Source organism: Amphiura filiformis, chromosome 9 (assembly GCF_039555335.1).
Source record: "Amphiura filiformis chromosome 9, Afil_fr2py, whole genome shotgun sequence".
NCBI classification, from domain to species: Eukaryota; Metazoa; Echinodermata; class Ophiuroidea; order Amphilepidida; family Amphiuridae; genus Amphiura; species Amphiura filiformis.
In genome coordinates this window covers 42176482-42195257 of record NC_092636.1, presented here as the reverse complement: position 1 = coordinate 42195257, position 18776 = coordinate 42176482, and the positions used below count along the sequence as shown (strand labels likewise).

At 37.8% G+C, this 18776-nt stretch overlaps 1 protein-coding gene across 2 annotated transcripts in view; it reads left to right on the top strand.

Moving 5' to 3' along the window:
* The window catches only part of LOC140161013 (uncharacterized), a 49380-nt gene that overhangs the window by 8013 nt on the left and 22591 nt on the right, over positions 1-18776 (top strand). For both annotated transcript variants that reach the window (XM_072184393.1, XM_072184392.1), the window contains exons 2-5: positions 9179-9343; positions 9562-9840; positions 10523-10684; positions 13024-13302. In XM_072184393.1, coding sequence (XP_072040494.1) covers positions 9179-9343; positions 9562-9840; positions 10523-10684; positions 13024-13302 — 885 coding nt within the window. The remainder of the gene's footprint in view (positions 1-9178; positions 9344-9561; positions 9841-10522; positions 10685-13023; positions 13303-18776) is intronic.

The following is an 18776-nucleotide window of genomic DNA, read 5'->3' as shown; positions in this document are numbered from 1 at the left end:
TGGATTTAACCTACCATGGCGATTCCTGCCATGAAGATATAGGGTCGAAGACACTGTGCAGCAGTCACGCTTACGCTAAGCCATGTAATTCATAAATGTTCATGCCTAAATGTAGCATGTGCAGTGCGTGAAACAACTCTATTGTTCAGGGAAGCACATCATTCATGTGCTTGAACAAATAACATAATAGTGCTTGCTTTTGTGGGTTTGATACACACATGTGTAAAGTCGCACAGTAAGGTCAATGGGTCATCAATGATGCTGTTTTTGGTATCAGAATAATTCTTAAAAAAAACTCTATGTGAATATGTTCTCCATTTTGGTATGAAGTAGGAAATATTTAAGATATGGCCAATTCACAATGTTAAGTTACTTTTGGGACACGCTGTATTTATAAGCTTATATATCCATGTCATCATCGTCGCCATCATGATAATGATGATCATCATCCTCCTCCTTTTCCTCTAGGCCTATCTGTCACTCCTCCTCCTCATTATCATCACCATTATTATCCGGAGGCCATATTTAGGTATTATGGTCTCAGGTTCGATGTTTTTATAATCTATTAAAACATCCACACTATAAAACCCCAAAATTTATTTCAGGAAAAGATTAGATTAGATATGAAACAGTAATCTTTGGCGGGGTCTAATGTAATTTTTTAATAGCATTTTCGTCATCTTTTCAATCTTTATTTTCACTAAAATTAAAAAAAAAAATTTGGCGTATATAAAATTGAAATAAAATTCTCTGCCTCCTAAACGACATCAACTGTACCACAATTGGGTATCACGAATCGTTATATATGATGTGCAGTTGATATTCATATATTCTTTTATACATAGGAAGATTCAGATTTTACACAAAAAATATTTCATTGAAAACCCGCCCATTGGGTTATTTCAAAAAGGTAATCAGACTTCCTCATCATGTGCAATAAATTAGCATTAAAATCAAGTTGTTTTTTACGCATTTTAAAAACACTTGGCCTATGGCGTATGCTGTTGTAGTGAATGCTAGCTGGTGCTTAATAAGGGAGTGTTCATAAATACTTTGGCGTATAAAGGACGGAGGGGCTGGAAAATATTTTTTTCATGTCGAAATTTTTTTACCCCCCCCCCCCTTCGTGAGCCCACAATTTTTGTCCCGCCTCTTAATAGACCTAAAACTTCTTTGCCCCCCCATTATAATGTACAACATATTAATGATACTAAATTTTCAATTCAATGAAATTGCGCGTCCATGTCATTGATATAAAATATGTGAAATTGTGGAAATGTTTTATCATTTTGTAAAGTAGCTTATAAGTACGTTTTATGCAACCTTAAAAACCATCCATTTATTATTGGAATCAGTGGCGATGGCATTAAAATTTAGGGGATCGGGGGACGAGTATATTTATTGTTTTGGTTTTACTCGAACTTTTTGTTGTGGCGAAGCATGCGAAAATCTTAGACCATTTTAACACAAAATGCAGGGGCGTAGCCAGTTTTCTTGGTGGGGGGGTGAGATAAAATTTCGGGGGCACAGTCGACAAAAAAATGGCAGTTGCAAAATTAATACATACTGGTTTTGTTTTTTAGAGAGACTGTATTTGAGCACTACACTATTTTCGCCCATGATGGGGATGAAAATGCCTTTATTGTGACAATGTGCGCACACAGCAAGCAAACGTGTTGTATTTTACACTATTACACTTCCTTTTCCTGTGCCCTCCAGATGTTATCTTTCATTTTTGTCAGGGGAAATATTTCTTTCATCTTTGTCAGGGGCACTTTTCCCCCCTGCCCAGTGGCTATATTACTGCCGAAATGGTGTTTTTTTATTTTTTATTTAAAGTTCGCATGATCGCGAAGCGCAAATTTGTGCAATTTTGACCTATTTGGGCCCAAAACACAGTGCTTTTCGATGTGCTAAAAAGTTGCATAGGGCAATTATTGCATTTTTTAAAATCCTATTTTTAGGGGGATGTCCCCCATGGAAAAAGTAGGGAGTGGAAACGTGTAGGCCTACCCCGGTTCTCCAAGCTTCCTCCGCCTATAATGTAATGCAACATGATTTAGTTGTGCATGTATATATTATCTTAATACTAATTACGGCGTGTCCGTCCGTCCGTCCTCTGTCCGCGCGCTATCGCGTTCGCGTCCGCGCGTTTCGCGTTCACGCGGTGCACTATCGCGTGCTCGCAGTTTGCTATCGCGGAGTATCAACGGGAGTGTGCGCGGAGTACAGTGCGCGCATCGGAAAAGCATTACAGTGTGACTAACAGGTGCATCTCATCGGACCAATAATTATAGGCCTTTATTTTCAACATATATTTCAATACCGAACACGTGCACACACCAAACACGTGCATATAGGCCTATTTCAGCAGAACATGACTATTTCCGGAAGGCATATGAACCGTTTTTGCGTTCACGTTTCTCGCCATTGATTAAGTTGTGTCAAGTTGGGTCTTGATCATTGAGAGACGCATTTCATAGTTTAAAAAATCAGGGCAGGTATATGGGTTTGGGTAATTAGAAATAGGCCGATCACGAGAAGCGCCCGACCCGAGAATAATCTATAACAAATTACCGAGTTGCAAAACTTTTCGGGATAAAAACTCGAACGGAGGTGACGCAACTGCAAATTTCACTTTTGCAAACCTAATCATTTACCGAGTTACGCTGCATATTCACCTCATTTTTTTCAATCTTAGTGATTAAAGTCTAAAAATGAGCAAAAATACCTTTAAAAATATCCAGGGACCTCAAAATAGTGAGCATCAGCTAACACCTGTCCACCTAACAACTACATCGTACTGCATGAAACATTATTGTAAAAATTGTCAACACTAAAGAATTAGAGCAAAGATATTGCAGCTTTTTATAGATTTAAAGAGCAGACCAGAAGGAACTGACACAAACCTCAAAATTAAGTTATAGACAACAAGACAATTTTTAACACTTCATACATTATAGGCCTATGACTTATCAAAATTAATAAAGCACCTGACATGCCTTCAGGATCAAATACCCTTATCTGGAATGTACTTTTGTATTGGTTTTATTGTAATATTTGCGCGCGTAGCGCTCGAAAAAATTTCAGGCTATATTGTATTTTTTTTTTTTAACTTCAGGACTAATGTTGCTTAAGTTTTTACCCCCCCTTGGCCCTCTACGTGCCCAAAAACTTTTTATCCCCCCCCCACCCCTGTTCATACACCCAACAAAACTTGTTTACCCCCCTATTCAGAACTCCTAAAATTTTATGACCCACTACATATTTTCCAGCCCCCTACCAAAGTATTTATGAACACTCCCTAAGAAAGAAACATTCATAGGCGTTGCCCGGGTGGCGTTGCTGGTTTTATCGAAAATATCTAGTCCATAATTAGATACATTTAGGCCTACATCGAGAATGTACAATGCATAAGACTTGACTGTGTTGTTGATTTGTGGAATCATTTCATACAAGCTCCTAGAAACTGTGAACTAACTTTGTTTTAAACTCTTTCGTATACTGGCCATGTTCTTCAGTGGTGCACCTTTCGTAAGGCGGGCTTTCCTTCTACTAATCTAGACTGTAAGCAATGTCCGCGTATTGTGAATGTAATTCATTAATTCATTTTATAGTGATAATGATGTGTTCTCACGGTTTCAAACTCGCTAGATCACCTCTATCTTTTTCTGACGAGTATAGCATACAATTATAACACTCATTAGTAGACACCGTCACTGTACACACCCTTGTCGAGGGTATGTCCTACATGCATTGGTCCTCTGACTCCTTAGTGCTGAAATGACACCATGGAATAAACATTTCTTAAATAGAGTATGATAAGGATAATGAACTGAGTGCAATGCATTCGTCAAGATAATCGCACGCGCCGTGGAGTTATTGCATTTAGCTCGAGAGCCGATAGGCTCAAGAGCTAAATGCAATAACTCCATGGCAAGTGCAATTATCTTGACGAATGCATTTGCACGAGTACATTATCCGTCATACACTTTGAGTGTAGGCCTATTAAAACAATAGGCAATATTAATTGCTGCATTCATTATATTAGTTTTAATATTAGGAAAATATCTTACATTTTAAAAACACCGTCAGGACATTGACCAGCTACGTAGCATTTAACTGGTAAATAAAATCAATCCCTGAAAAGTTAGCTATCAATGGTATCGATTGCGCCATACGTCATACTTTAGTAACTTATTCACGCATGGTTTGTAACCAATTGACTTTATGTTGTGATCATTCAGAGCACTGAACCAGTTCAGGAAACGATCGATTTAGATGTCCGACTAGTACTACGGTGAATATCAACTGGACTTTATAGCTCTATAATTTGAACTTTAAAATCTACTTATATTAAAACACACGAAATTGGGATTTAACAATTTGTTCAGTATTATCATAGGCCATGTTCAAACACATGTGTTTGAAGGCCTATGGTATTATAAAGCATGATCATGATATTATGCGCTAGTGTGTGTTTCCCGGACCCGGCTATGTTATTTTAGATATAGGCCTAGGCCTACATGTATTTCATTTGTAAAATGCTGAATATTTTGCAATGGTGTCATCTTGTATAATTATGATCCACCTGTTTTTGGCCCTTTTTAATTAATAGAAGCTCGATTATTCTCATTTGATGTTTGATTTATTTGAGGTCATTAATCATAATGTATGACAATGATCTTTGCACGAGCGATTGCCGAATAGGGTGCAACTCTACTAGTCTTATTACTAGTCTTATTACAAGACTGCCCTACCCCAACCCTAACCCTAAACTCCGTAAACGAGGACTGGACTCAAGTCTAGCGAGTTGCACCCTATTCGGTAATTGTACCCTATTCTAGAACACCGTTTGTAACTATACCATTTTAACACCACAGAATGTATATTCGTACTTTTTGATGGTATATATATCGAACAGACAATTATATAGTTATGTGACCTCTGTGTCGAAAGCGTCACCTAACTCTACTATATGGTTATGTGAAAGTAGTATTTCTAGTATTTGAGCGTGCACGTATTATCTAGAATCTATTGTTTAGCGTGCAGCTTTTAGATAATGCATTGTTTAGCGTGCAGGTTTATATAATTTGGGCTGTGAAGGGTAGTTCGCGAAAATAATGCACGGGAGAAGAATACATAACGATGAATAGAAACGGGCACTAGAAGTGTATATTCAAATAAAGGGTTCACAAAAAATAACTCCCCCCTAAAATTATAAAACATTTTTTTGCATAACTTGACATACATTTCGTGGATTTGAAAAATTTAAAAACCTGTGAATAAAGGAATCATTTTCGTACCCTCTCAATGTTCTTTCGTCTGAAAATCATTTTGTTTTGGCCAAAAATAATCATGTTTCCTAAAAGGATGCTTTCAGAAAAAGTTGCACTTTTCAACATCCTCATTTATGTCAAAATTAGCTTCAACAAATCATTATTTTGCACTACGTGGTGGTTGCATGGGTGGCTAAGAGTTCAGAGACAAAAATGTGAAGGAAAAAAACCCAATTAAATCAATCGTAACATTGATACCGAGAAAGTTTTGTACATTACATGTATGGGATGTTGAAAAGCGCAAGTTTTTTTAAAGCATCATTTTTGAAAAATGTGATTATTTTTGACCAAAACAGAAAGATTTTGAGAAAGGATAACTTTGGTAGGGTAGCAAAAAGATGCCTCTGTTGACAGGTTTTTAAATTTGTCAAATCAACAAAATGAATGTTAAGTTATGCAAAGAAATGTTTTGTAACTCCTAAATTAATTTACTATTTTTGAAACACCGGCTCAATAAAAAAAACCCGTACATGTCAATTAGTCATTGTTTTATACTGCACGATGATTGCATGGGTGATTGGGTAATCGTATACATAAAAATTAAAGAAAACAAAAACACCATTAAATAAATCAAAACATTGATATCGAGAATGGTTTAGTACATTAAATGTATAGGATATGGAAAAGTGCACCTTTTTCTGAAAGCATGATTTTTGGAAAATGTGATTATTTTTGGCCAAAACAAAAAGATTTTTTAAGGAAAGAACTTTGGGAGGGTAGGAAAATGATTCATTTATTCACAGGGTTTTAGATTTTTCAAATCAACGAAATGTATGTCAAGTTATGCAAAGAAATGTCTTGTAATTTTAAGGGGGGAGTTATTTTTTGTGAACCCTTTACTATAAGGGGTAGGGGTGGGTTGCGGGGGCATTGGGACTAAATCTGTAAAACGGGGACCCTAAAAACGGGGACCCCTTCAAAGTCCGTGGTAGGTCACGGGGCCTTGTGTGAATTAATTTTGGTTCTTATACCCATGGTCAATATATTGGCGACATTTGGAGACTCAAAGTTTTGTACGTTGGACAAAAATATAATTATGAAGTCCTTGCTACTTTCATAAATCAAAATTGATATAAAAACGGGGACCCCAAAAACGGGGACCCCCGAGAAATTTGTCAGAAGCTTTATCGGTTGATTTTAAGGGGTCCCCGTTTTTGGGGTCCCCGTTTTACAGATTACCCTAGGTCAATCTGTAAAACGGGGACCCTAAAACGGGGACCCCAATTTTTTTATATTGGACAAATATATAAGAAGTGCTTACTACTTTCATAAATTACATTTGTAATATTATTAGTATATCCATGGTGAATATAGTGGCGAGAGTTGGAGACTCATCAGTCCTAAAATAGAGAGAAAACAGGGGTCCCCGTTTTGGGGGTCCCCGTTTTACAGATTACCCTGCGTCAATCTGTAAAACGGGGACCCCAAAAACGGGGACCCCTAGAAATTTGTCAGTAGCTTTATCGGTTGATTTTAAGGGTCCCCGTTTTTGGGGTCCCCGTTTTACAGATTACCCTAGGTCAATCTGTAAAACGGGGACCCTAAAACGGGGACCCCAATTTTTTATATTGGACAAATATATAAGAAGTGCTTACTACTTTCATAAATTACATTTGTAATATTAGTATATCCATGGTGGATATATTGACGAGATTTGGAGACTCATCAGTCCTAAAATAGAGGGAAAAATAGGGGTCCCCGTTTTGGGGTCCCCGTTTTACAGATTACCCTGGGTCAATCTGTAAAACGGGGACCCCAAAGTTGAAAAACAGGGACCCCTAGAAATTTGTCAGTAGCTTTATGGGGTGATTTTAAGGGGTCCCCGTTTTTGGGGTCCCCGTTTTATATACTCCCGTAGGATGGGAATATGTTTACTGGAGGGGCATGTTAACGAGCACAACAGCCCAGTATATTGATTTTCGAAGTAAAATGCTAATTTGAGGTTTATACCTGTGCATCAGTTATTTGGAGATCAAAAAAAAGAGAAGATTTTTTCTTTGGAACCGAGGAATATCCCGAGGGGCATAGCCTCGAGGAATATTCCGAGGTCCAAAGCAAAATTTTCAGATTTTTCTCTAAAATACCCACAAATCGCTCATTCCTCATCAGACGATTTTCGACCATGAAGCCAATAAAGACCCTTGATTTTGACTGTTCGCAGCTCCAAAAGACCCCCTTTACCGTTACGCCGTCAGCTCTCAAAGACCCACCACCTCAAAATTCCGGAGAAGTATACCCACCAAAAATTTACGATGTCTCCCCTCGGGTTTATTCATCTGTCATTTTGCACCTTTTTTTTAACTCGCCGTTCCAGAAATAACCAATGAAAACTGCACTGTAAATTAATTTATATCTTTGAATGTTTGCTTAGTTAATCCGTTGCCTAACTGTATGGTTACATATTTTAAAAGTTTGATGACTGCAAAAATTGGAAGAGGAAGTGATTCGATATTTTTATTACCGTAACTAATTTTAACAGTCCTATTCTACCTGTAATGAACTTAAATCTTAGCTGTACAGAACTTATTCACGGATCATTGCATCATCGCAAAATATAAAGGAAATTATTTATGCTTCTTACGTTTCCATGGAAACCTTTGAACGGGGATATAAATCTTTCCCTGTCAACAATATTGACATATTATTTATCAATGGATTGCATAGTGCTGCAGAATGGTGAAACCATTGTTAAAGTATTGTGAAAAGTGTGAAATTTGGCTGAGATGTAGTATTCAGTCTGGTGGAGAGTCAAAAAATATTTTGTCCAATATGGTCATCGAACTTTATACAGGGAAAAGATTCAAGCAATATATTGTTCAAATTGAGTTATAAACCATGCCAACGTGTTCCTCTGGTCACAAGGATCCAGAAAAGTATAGTTTGACCTGTGATGTACGGTTCTCAAGTTTAGCAAAAAGGTATAAATGTTTGATCTCTACAGTGGTCAAATTTGAAAAATTGCTCCGATTGTTGTCAAAATGGTCTCAATTTCTTCCTCTCGTCATAATAATTCATAATAATATGTTTCACATAATGTAGGAAGTTTGCTTCCCAAGGTTACACCCAAACATTGGTCTATGTAACGTTTGATATGGAGCTTTATGGTCTTGACCTATTTGCCACTGCAACCTTGGGAAGCAAACTTCCCACATATGTAAAACCTATCCTACTATGGAATAGTATGCTGAGAGGAACAATTTGACACCATTTTGATAACAATCGGAGCAATTTTTCAAATTTGACCACTGTAGAGATCAAACCTTGACATTTGACCTTTTTGCTTATAACTTGAGAACCGTACATCACAGATAGGTCAAACTATACTTTTTCTGAATCCTTGTGATCAGAGGAACACTTTGGCATGGTTTATAACTCAATTTGAACAACTTTGAATTGTTTTCTCTGTATAAAGTTCGATTACCTCTATGGCGGCCATATTGGAATATTTTTGGCCATCCCCCTAAATTTGTTAAGCATATCAAGAGCTACATCTGTGCCAATTTGTGGGCTTTTCACAAAAAATTAACAATTTTTTGCTATGATTCAGTAGAGAACAGTACTGTGTTTTATGTTTGACCCCACATAGGGGCGTTAAGTATAACTTTTGCGCCCCCAGCTGAATTCAAAGAATATGTTCAAATAATACGTCTGTGATATATTTAATTTGTGTGAGAGGGAGCATTTTGAAGGCGACCAAGAATAACCCCTAAATCACCTTTGACTCCAAAATCGTTATAAAGTCTATGCAAAGCCCTAACTTTGTGCCAAAAGATCTATTATAGTCTCAAACTTTGAAGACAATTTTCCACATTTTCTCCCGTTGTCATTTCTTTGAATAGAGTGTCAAACTACCGTTACACCGGATGATGCATATAACTATCTATACGTCTGGCCTGATATACCAGTAGGGGCGACGACATTTACTTTTAATGTTCGTGCTGCAACAGATGTGCATATCGCCTTGTCACCCATCCACGGAGATGCTCAGAATATGTATGAAATTGGTACGTTAAAAATCAGTGGATTGTTTCTGCTACTTTGGTATCAATATTGTAGAAATCGCTATAGATGTCTATAAGCAGTATACCGACACATTGTTATCAAATGCTTAGTGTCACATTTTGATACACATTAATTATTAATTTGTGTTTACCACTAATATCGTTTTTCGTCACGACTTTAACAACTTGATACAATAATATTTCCTTATTTGTTTGTGCAGTTCTTGGAGGATGGGGAAATCAGAATTCAGCGATTCGTCTTTGCAAAGGATGCGAAGTACAAACCTATATCCATACTCCTGCGATTTTGAGCGCCACAGAATACCGCGAATTTCGTGTCTCGTTTGAAAACGACTTGGTTGAAGTTAGCCGATTTGGTGAAGCACCTTTTTTGAGGTTCCAAAACACCGACAGCATTGACATAAAGTATGTCGGAATATCAACCGGTTTTGGAAGCGAAGGTAGCTGGAAGTTTTGTGGGGACTGGAACTTTGAACCTGGTAAGTAACCGAATTTCGAATTTCTAGCGCACTTGTGTATAATATTTGTGTAATGGTTTGCCAAATATGGGCATAATAGTGGTATATTATTATGAATATTGCATGGTACCTGAAAGCAAAATACCCGGATGGCGTCCAAATTTGCCTCTAATATACCTTATGGTCGATACTATCGAGTGAGTTTGATATTTTTATGAATGAACTGTAGTATGAAGTTTTAATTTTTTTTTTTTGCATGAAATATGAAGAAAACATATTCAAATCAATATTAAATGCATTTGTTTAGCAAGATACGGCTTTCGAAAGGAGTGGATACGTGCAGTTGGCCCATACCCTTGAGTGTGTGATTATTACGTAGTCAATTCACCACACACGGGTGAATGGGAGATGTCCTCCAACTTTTTCTAATGTATTTTGAGTTGAAATCACGTTTTAACCCCACATAGGAGTCTTGAGTATAAATTTTGTGCCCCATCTAAAGGCAAGGAATATGTGCAAGTATCATCTTTAGCTCTGTGTTATATTTAATTTGTGTGAGAGGTATGCACTGGATATAATCATTAAGTCTCTGCAAAGCCCTAACTGGCCAAAAGGTCTATTATAATTTCAAATTTCGAAAAAAAAAAATATGGAATATGATTTTGATTGTCCACATTTTCCCCATTTTCATTTTGTTGAATAGACTGTCAAACTACTATTACACCGATTGCATATAACTACCAATATGTGTGGCCTGATATACCAGTAGGGGCGACGGGATTTAGATTTAATGTCTGTGCTACCAATGATGTACATATCGCCTTGTCGCCGATCCACGGAGATGCCCCGAGTATGTATGAAATTAGTAAGTGTAATGTATGAAATTGGTAAGTTAAAAATCAGTGGAATGTTTCAGCTACTTTAGTAAAAATAACTTGTAAAAGTAAAAAAGTTCAGTCGCTATAGAGGTCTGTAAGCAGATGTATACCGATACGCCAGTTGTTATCAAAATGTTCCCTGTCACATTTATTGTTAACAACTATTATCGTTTTTCTTCACTACTTTACCAAAACGTGTTAAGTCCACAAACACATGTTTCTGATATTGCAATGGGTTGTGATGCTATATGTACTATAATTTCAGTTGGATGCACCATTACAAAGCAAACAGTAGATGGATGCACAGTAACAATACTGGGTGAAGCCTTTGGGGTCAGTCCATGTCGAAACAGATTGAGTGTACACCCACCCTCTTGGATTTTGCTCTCCTTTGGCTCAGGGGTACCTTTCATGGATCCCTAGGTGAGGTCACAAGAAAAAATTCAAATTCCATTTCGTTTGCGAATGGCGGGCAATCAAAGTTTGGCGACCTCGACCAAAATTGTGAATTTAAGTGGTCCAAATGACAAAGTGCTCTCTTTGAGGGCACTTTCTTCTTAATTGAATCAGTTGTGATCATCTTTTTGAATGTGGTCACTCACTGGCTGTGTCTGAAATACCTAATGCCAAAAAAGATAGATTTCGGAATTTCGTTGGGATTTCAGAGGGGGTCAAAATCAGCACTTCGTACTGTTCAATCAAATTATCTTGATTTTGAAGGACCCATGATAATGTCACAGTGCACTTATAGGTCCTAATTATGTTCAGAATGGATTAACCATATGCCAATGTCTATGAGCAATTCAAAAAAGAGAAATTTCTAGACCCTACAGAATTTTAGGCCACCCCTAAAGTGGTTCAGCCACAAATGGCACTTAAAGTCGGCAAATTTTGACCCCTAATAACTTTAGGTGTACACCAGATATGAATTTCTAGTCTTTTGCATCTGAAAGAATGTAGTTTAATGTTACTAGGAACATAAGATTTGTTTTGTATTTTTTGTGTTTTAGTATTAAGTTGACGCTTTCAAAAATAGTCATTTTTGCCTAACATACCATGCATACAGGATACGGTACAAAATGCCAATTTTAGTATGATACTTTTTTATATTTTTGATCACTTTATAGCCATTTGTATTATTTATCCTGATATTTCAAGTTGCTCTTGAGTCAAGTAATAAGAAAAAACTACTTTCTAATCCTCTGTATGGATTTTTAAGGGGGTCAAAAATGCACTTCCCGGCAACGATGCACATGCAAAGTACAGGTTATGGGGGTCAAATTTTCAGAATGCTCCCAATTATGTCAAGTAATATATCAAATTACTCGTATGGTCATGAGGATTCCAAAAATTTATAGTTTGTTATGTGTCAGACCTTTCAGGAGGGCGCTATGACGAAAAATGTTCATAGGTCAACGACCTTTTTGAAAGTATCAAAACACAAAAAATACAAAACAAATCTTATGTTCCTAGTAACATTAGACCACATTCTTTCAGATGCAAAAGACTAGAAATTCATATCTGGTGTACACCTAAAGTTATTAGGTGTCAAAATTGCAGATTTTAAGCGCCATTTGTGGCTGAACCACTTTAGGGGGCCTAAAATTCTGTAGGGGTCTAGAAATTTCTCTTTTTTGAATTGCTCATAGACATTGGCACATGGTTAATCCATTCTGAACATAATTAGGACCTATAAGTGCACTGTGGCATTATCATGGGTCCTTCAAAATCAAAGATAATTTGATTGAACAGTATGCAGTGCTTATTGTGCCCCCCCCTGAAATCCCAACGAAATTCCGAAATCAATCTTTTTTGGCATTAGGCATTTCAGACACAGCCAGTGAGTGACCACATTCAAAAAGAGGGTCACAACTGATTTAATTAAGAAGAAAATGCCTCTCAAAGAGAGCGCTTTGTCATTTGGACACCTTAAATTCCCAATTTTGGTCAAGGTCGCCAAACTTAGATGGCCCGCCATTCGGAAACGAAATTGAATTTGAATTTTTTCTTGTGACCTCACCTAGGGGTCCATGAAAGGTACCCCTGAGCCAAAGGAGAGCATAATCCAAGAGGGTGGGTGTACACTCAGTCTGTTTTGACATGGACTGACCCTTTGGCTCCCAAATGAGAACAATAGTCTGCATATTGTTATGCAGCATTGTTATGGTAAATAATGGCTTGTTGATGGTACAACTCATTGTTGCTAATGTCAAACTTGTCAAAGTAATTGTGATTGTATCACACAAGTAAATGAGAAACATGTGGTTGTGGACTTAACACGGTTTGGAAATAAGCTCTTCATATATTTCCTTATTTGTTTCTGCAGCTATTGGAGGTTGGGGAAATAATAATTCAGCAATTCGTCTTTGCAAAGGTTGCGACATAAAAACCTATATCGATACTCCTGCGATTTTGAGTGCCACAGAATACCGCGAGTTTCGTGTCTCGTTTGAAAACGACTTGGTTGAGGTCAGCCGAGTTAGTGAAACGGCGTTTATGCGCTTCAAAAACACCGATAGCATCGACGTAAAGAATGTCGGAATATCAACCGGTTTTGGAAGCGAAGGTAGCTGGAAGTTTTGTGGGGACTGGAACTTTGAACCTGGTAAGTCGTTCTGCACTAAATAGGTTTGATATTCTGTTCACATTCTGCACATAGCAAGGCTTGGTATTCGACATTCTGCTTAGAAATATGCTTGACATTTTGTTAACGTTGTTTATAGAAACAGGTTCTGTCATTCTGTTCACATTCTGCATATTATTAAAGTTTAATATTATGTCAGTGGCATAGCTAGGTGTTGTGGCGCCCAGGGTTAATGATACATAATGTCGCCCTCTCCCCATTTCTTGAAACAAGTGCGCAAATATGGCCTATCACTCTGCATAAGTTGAATATTGGTCTTAAATTGATCTTTGATATGATTTTGTGCCGAAAATAGTGACTTTCGTGACTTAGGTTTGCTGTCGAGAAACCATGTTTTTTAAGACTCTCGACATCCTCTCAGAAAGGCCCTCGACATAGGGAACGACGACAGAGCCCGTTGTTTTGTCTTTGGTGTCTTTTGTCTCCCTATTTTTACTGGTTTTCGGTTGTTGTTTCTGCTCCTTTACCTTGTCGATGGCACAACTCGGGTAACCACATTGTGTCAGTGCTTCATTTACCTTCCTTTTTTCCTCTTCTTTATCTGCATCATCAGTGACAATAGCATCTTTTCTGTCTAAAAGGGTTCTTACAACTCCCAGCATCTGGTGTAAGGGGTGGTGGGACTGGAATTGCAAATATTGATTAGTGTGTGTGGGTTTCCTGTAGATAGATAATTTGGTGGTGCCATCTGGTTTATGGGTGTCTAAGAAATGGATGCTGCCATCAATCTCCTCTCTATATGTGAACTTGATGCAGCCAGTGGGGTCTATTTGGTTGAGGTGATCTGTCAAGTTCTTTGTTTCACCCCTTTTGATAATTTCAAGGACATCATCCACGTAACGCTTCCAAAACTTTGGCTTACAAGCAGCTGGTGCAGTGGCTATGGCTTGAACTTCTAACCATTCCATAAACAAGTCGACAGTGGTTGGACTCAGGGGCTGCCCATGGCTGCGCCTATCTTCTGTTGATATACGATACCTTTGAAAGTGAATTCTTAGTCAGTGGGAGTGGTCTAGTTCGTAGACACATTTTTGATTGGACAATCGCAAGATTTCGGGTGCCGTTTATCAGGCCGTAGACGACCCCACGTCATCAAGCGTCTTGATAATGCCTTACACGCTTGTAGAGGTGCGCGTATGTATTGCGCTGTAATGCGTAGACTAGTGCGGAATACGCGACGCGCTAGCAGTACGCGCAACAGAATACGTGAAGTTGTAAACAAGTTTCGTTCATTTTATAATCAGGGGAGTTTTATGACGGTAACTTAGTTTTTGCTTTAAAAAAAATTGTTTACAGTTATTAAAATAATATTTAACTGACTAAGAATGAGAATAAACGATAGGAATTTTTATTTTGCCTATCCTCTACCTATGATAGACGACAGGCAGGTCCAATATTTTTATCGTAGTGGATACCGGCTGCGCCGGCATCCACTACTCAAAATATTGGACCTGCCTGTCGTCTATCACACGGTAGAGGATAGGCAAAATAAAAATTCCTATCGTTTATTCTCTAAATAAGTGGTAGTTTAGGATTAAGGGGGAATAATACCCTGGTTTTCATCAGTACCCCTCTTCTTTTTTTCTCTTGCAAATTTATGAAGTACATAAATATGTTCATCACCTCATGTCCTGAACTTATAAAATATATCTACATACAAAGTGCTTTCAAACCATTTTAGTAAGTCATTTTAGCCCTATATATTTTTTGTTTACTGTATCTTAGTAACTCAGATCTGTGTTTCATAACAAACCATAATTTATTCTATTCAACATGTTCAAGTAGGGTACATGAATAGAATACATTAAATCCTTTGTTATACTCTCTATAGAAAATCTAATGGTGCATGCAAAATATAACACTGAATAAATTAGGCTATTAGGTCACCGTATGTCAGGTTATAGGTCAATTGGTTCAGGTCAAATTTAAGCATCAATTTTGAATACACATGTGAGAGTCTGTGATATCATAATGAGGCATAATTTTTGACATTCTGTCTTTAACTGGATTTATATCCTTCATTAATATATTCTCGTTCATTAATTGGTTAAACGAGTATCATGTGACCAAAAATAGTTTTGCTATTTTGCAAAGCAGTTAAAAAGCCGACTCAAAGTGCTATTTCCCGGGATATATTTTTGCTATACTCCCTCTGAGCGCGTATGACCTCATAGCCGCGTCGCAGTTCCTAGCGGTCGGTGCAACTCGCCACATACGCGGGATATCGCTACCGGTTCTGGGGTATTAATGTGTAGCAAGTCGTGTTGTCTTGCGAAGTACACAAGCAGCAGCACAGAAGTGCAGCTAAAATACGGCAGTTTAATGACATAATCTGAGTTACATCAGGAACAATATCTTAATATTGACGGCGAAATAACAGAGAACATGGTTACTCGTTTCACGGCGGTATTGTAGAGGTTAAAACATTATAACGGTAAGCTTTATAGCCACTCAATTGTGTGCGTGCTTTGTGCATGTAGGCCTACGTGTATTCAATCAAAACAAAGCACGGCAAGCCTAGCCTAGCCTTGATTATGCTAGGGCTTAGCCTACATTTATGCCTAGGCCTATGTCTATGATAAAGGCCGTTCTATTATTTAACCAATTAATGAACAAAGAATATATTAATGAAGGATATAAAACAAATATTTACTGCTCTAAATTCGGGATCTGGTGGAATCTATTGGTCCCCTCGGTGAACTGGAGACCGTGAGCTTACTATTTTCCTCGCCCTGGCGGTCTCGGGAAATAGTAGGCTCACGGTCTCCAGTTCACCTCGGGGACCAATAGATTCCACCAGATCCCTCATGAGCAGTAAATATTTGTATAATATATCGAGAAGTGCAAGGTGGATATACTAATTTATATCCTTCATTAATATATTCTCGTTCATTATTGGTTAAACGAGTATCATGTGACCAAAAATAGTTTTGCTATTTTGCAAAGCAGTTAAAAAGCCGACTCAAAGTGCTATTTCCCCGGGATATATTTTTTGCTATACTCCCTCTGAGCGCGTATGACCTCATAGCCGCGTCGTAGTTCCTAGCGGTCGGTGCAACTCGCCACATACGCGGGATATCGCTACCGGTTCTGGGGTGTTAATGTGTAGCAAGTCGTGTTGTCTTGCGAAGTACACAAGCAGCAGCACAGAAGTGCAGCTAAAATACGGCAGTTTAATGACATAATCTGAGTTACATCAGGAACAATATCTTAATATTGACGGCGAAATAACAGAGAACATGGTTACTCGTTTCACGGCGGTATTGTAACATTACAACGGTAAGCTTTATAGCCACTCAATTGTGTGCGTGCTTTGTGCATGTATGCCTACGTGTATTCAATCAAAACAAAGCACGGCAAGCCTAGCCTAGCCTTGATTATGCTAGGGCTTAGCCTACATTTATGCCTAGGCCTATGTCTATGATAAAGGCCTTTCTATTATTTAACCAATTAATGAACAAAGAATATATTAATGAAGGATATAAAACAAATATTTACTGCTCTAAATTCGGGATCTGGTGGAATCTATTGGTCCCCTCGGTGAACTGGAGACCGTGAGCCTACTATTTCCCTCGACCTGGCGGTCTCGGGAAATAGTAGGCTCACGGTCTCCAGTTCACCTCGAGGACCAATAGATTCCACCAGATCCCTCATGAGCAGTAAATATTTGTATAATACCTTGGGATGTAAATGGTGAGTACAATTTAGAATGCCTAGTTGAGATGGATTTCACAAATAAATATAAAATAGTTACCAAAATCACAAAAATTAAGCTTACGGAAAACTACCCAATATGGTGGTATAGGTGACAAGAAATACAATTTTTTCAACATTGCTGTAGTATGGTTGTGGTAACCTGTTACCTATGGCTTAATTAAGTTTCAGTGAAATAATGTGGCAAGTTAAAAATACAAAATATAGCTCAACATTGAAAATAGAAGCATTTTAACCAGTTCCTTTTTTGATAGTTGTGGAGCACCAAGATCATGAAGTCATAAAAGAAATCAGGAACCACTTATTCCCATTTTACATATCAACTTTATTTCCCTAATGTGTTAGCAACACATAATTTTAACGAAATCCGTTGATAGTAAGCTTTCCAAAATGAAGTGAATTTAAATCATCAGTGATGTACCTCCTTTTGGCTTCTATCTTTAAAAGCATGTAAGCTACATTGATACCGATGCCACCAATAAAACGAGAAGATTTGCCCCTTCATTTTGCATACCACTTTTTTTTTTTTTTGTAATTTCTTCACAAAATGCAAAAAAATGCACAAAAAAAATATCAATGGGTGTAGTACCCCCTGATTTAACTTAACCAATTCCATGATGTTGTCTACTGTCAGTTTTGTTCTTTGATGAAGATTGTGATCTTGCTCCAAATTTCTTCCGGATTATGTCAACATTCAGCATCTCTATCTGAGTGTACAAGTTGTTTTCATAGCAAATCGGAAAGTACAGTAATGGTTTTACTAGTTGTGTTCACATTGTCGGATTGGTCCTAGCAAGTTGCTAGGAGTAGCGGTAGGCGCTGCCAGGAGTAGTGGCAGTGTGAACGATGGTCAGCGTAAGTTCCGCCAGGCGTACGTCCGACGATTTACTCCTGACAAAAGTCAGGAGTAGGGAGCTGGGTGTAACCTCCGCCAGGCGTAAGTTGCAATGTGAATGCTGCTACTCCTGGCACCCGGTGTAACTTTGACCTTTTGATGGTTGGAACTAAGAAATAACATATTGCGTCGTTGAAAAAGGTCACGGAAACACCGATGTTTACGCCGACCAGAAGTAAATGCTTGGTGGAACTGCTCGGCGTAGTGCTAGGAGTAGGCTAGGAGTAGGCTAGGTGTGGACACGCGGTAGGAGTAGCGAAAATATTTGTGGAATTTTTATCAATGTTAGCGTAAGTTTAGGCCGGGTGTAACTCAAAATGTGAACACGCCTTCTGTCTGGTATGTAGACTGTCATAATTACAATTGATTGATTGCCATTGGTTCTTATAGCCTGTATATCCCATTTATCTACTTCAAGTGATAATGCAGTAAATGGAACATGAACATGTTAGTGCCTCAAACTTGCTCATGTTATTTCGTCGTGGTGACAAGTTCATATCCAGGTATGTTTTGATCAGCACTCAACCTGTGTGTCTGATAGGGCTATGATATGAGCTATGCTGATTTGCTACATTGATCATTAGACTATGCCATAGTCGAATTTTATGAAAAATATGTTATTATTAGTCATGATGAACCCATTTCGTTGAACTCAAAATTATACTGATGTTTATTAAAATTAAAGTATTCAATAGTAAAATGGTCATAAAGAGTTAAAAATATCAGACGATTAGTGACAATAAAAGTAATTGAATGCAACATTATCTTGCATAATTATAACGGCTCACTTTAATACTGAACAATTCTGATTTTGGAATCAACCAGT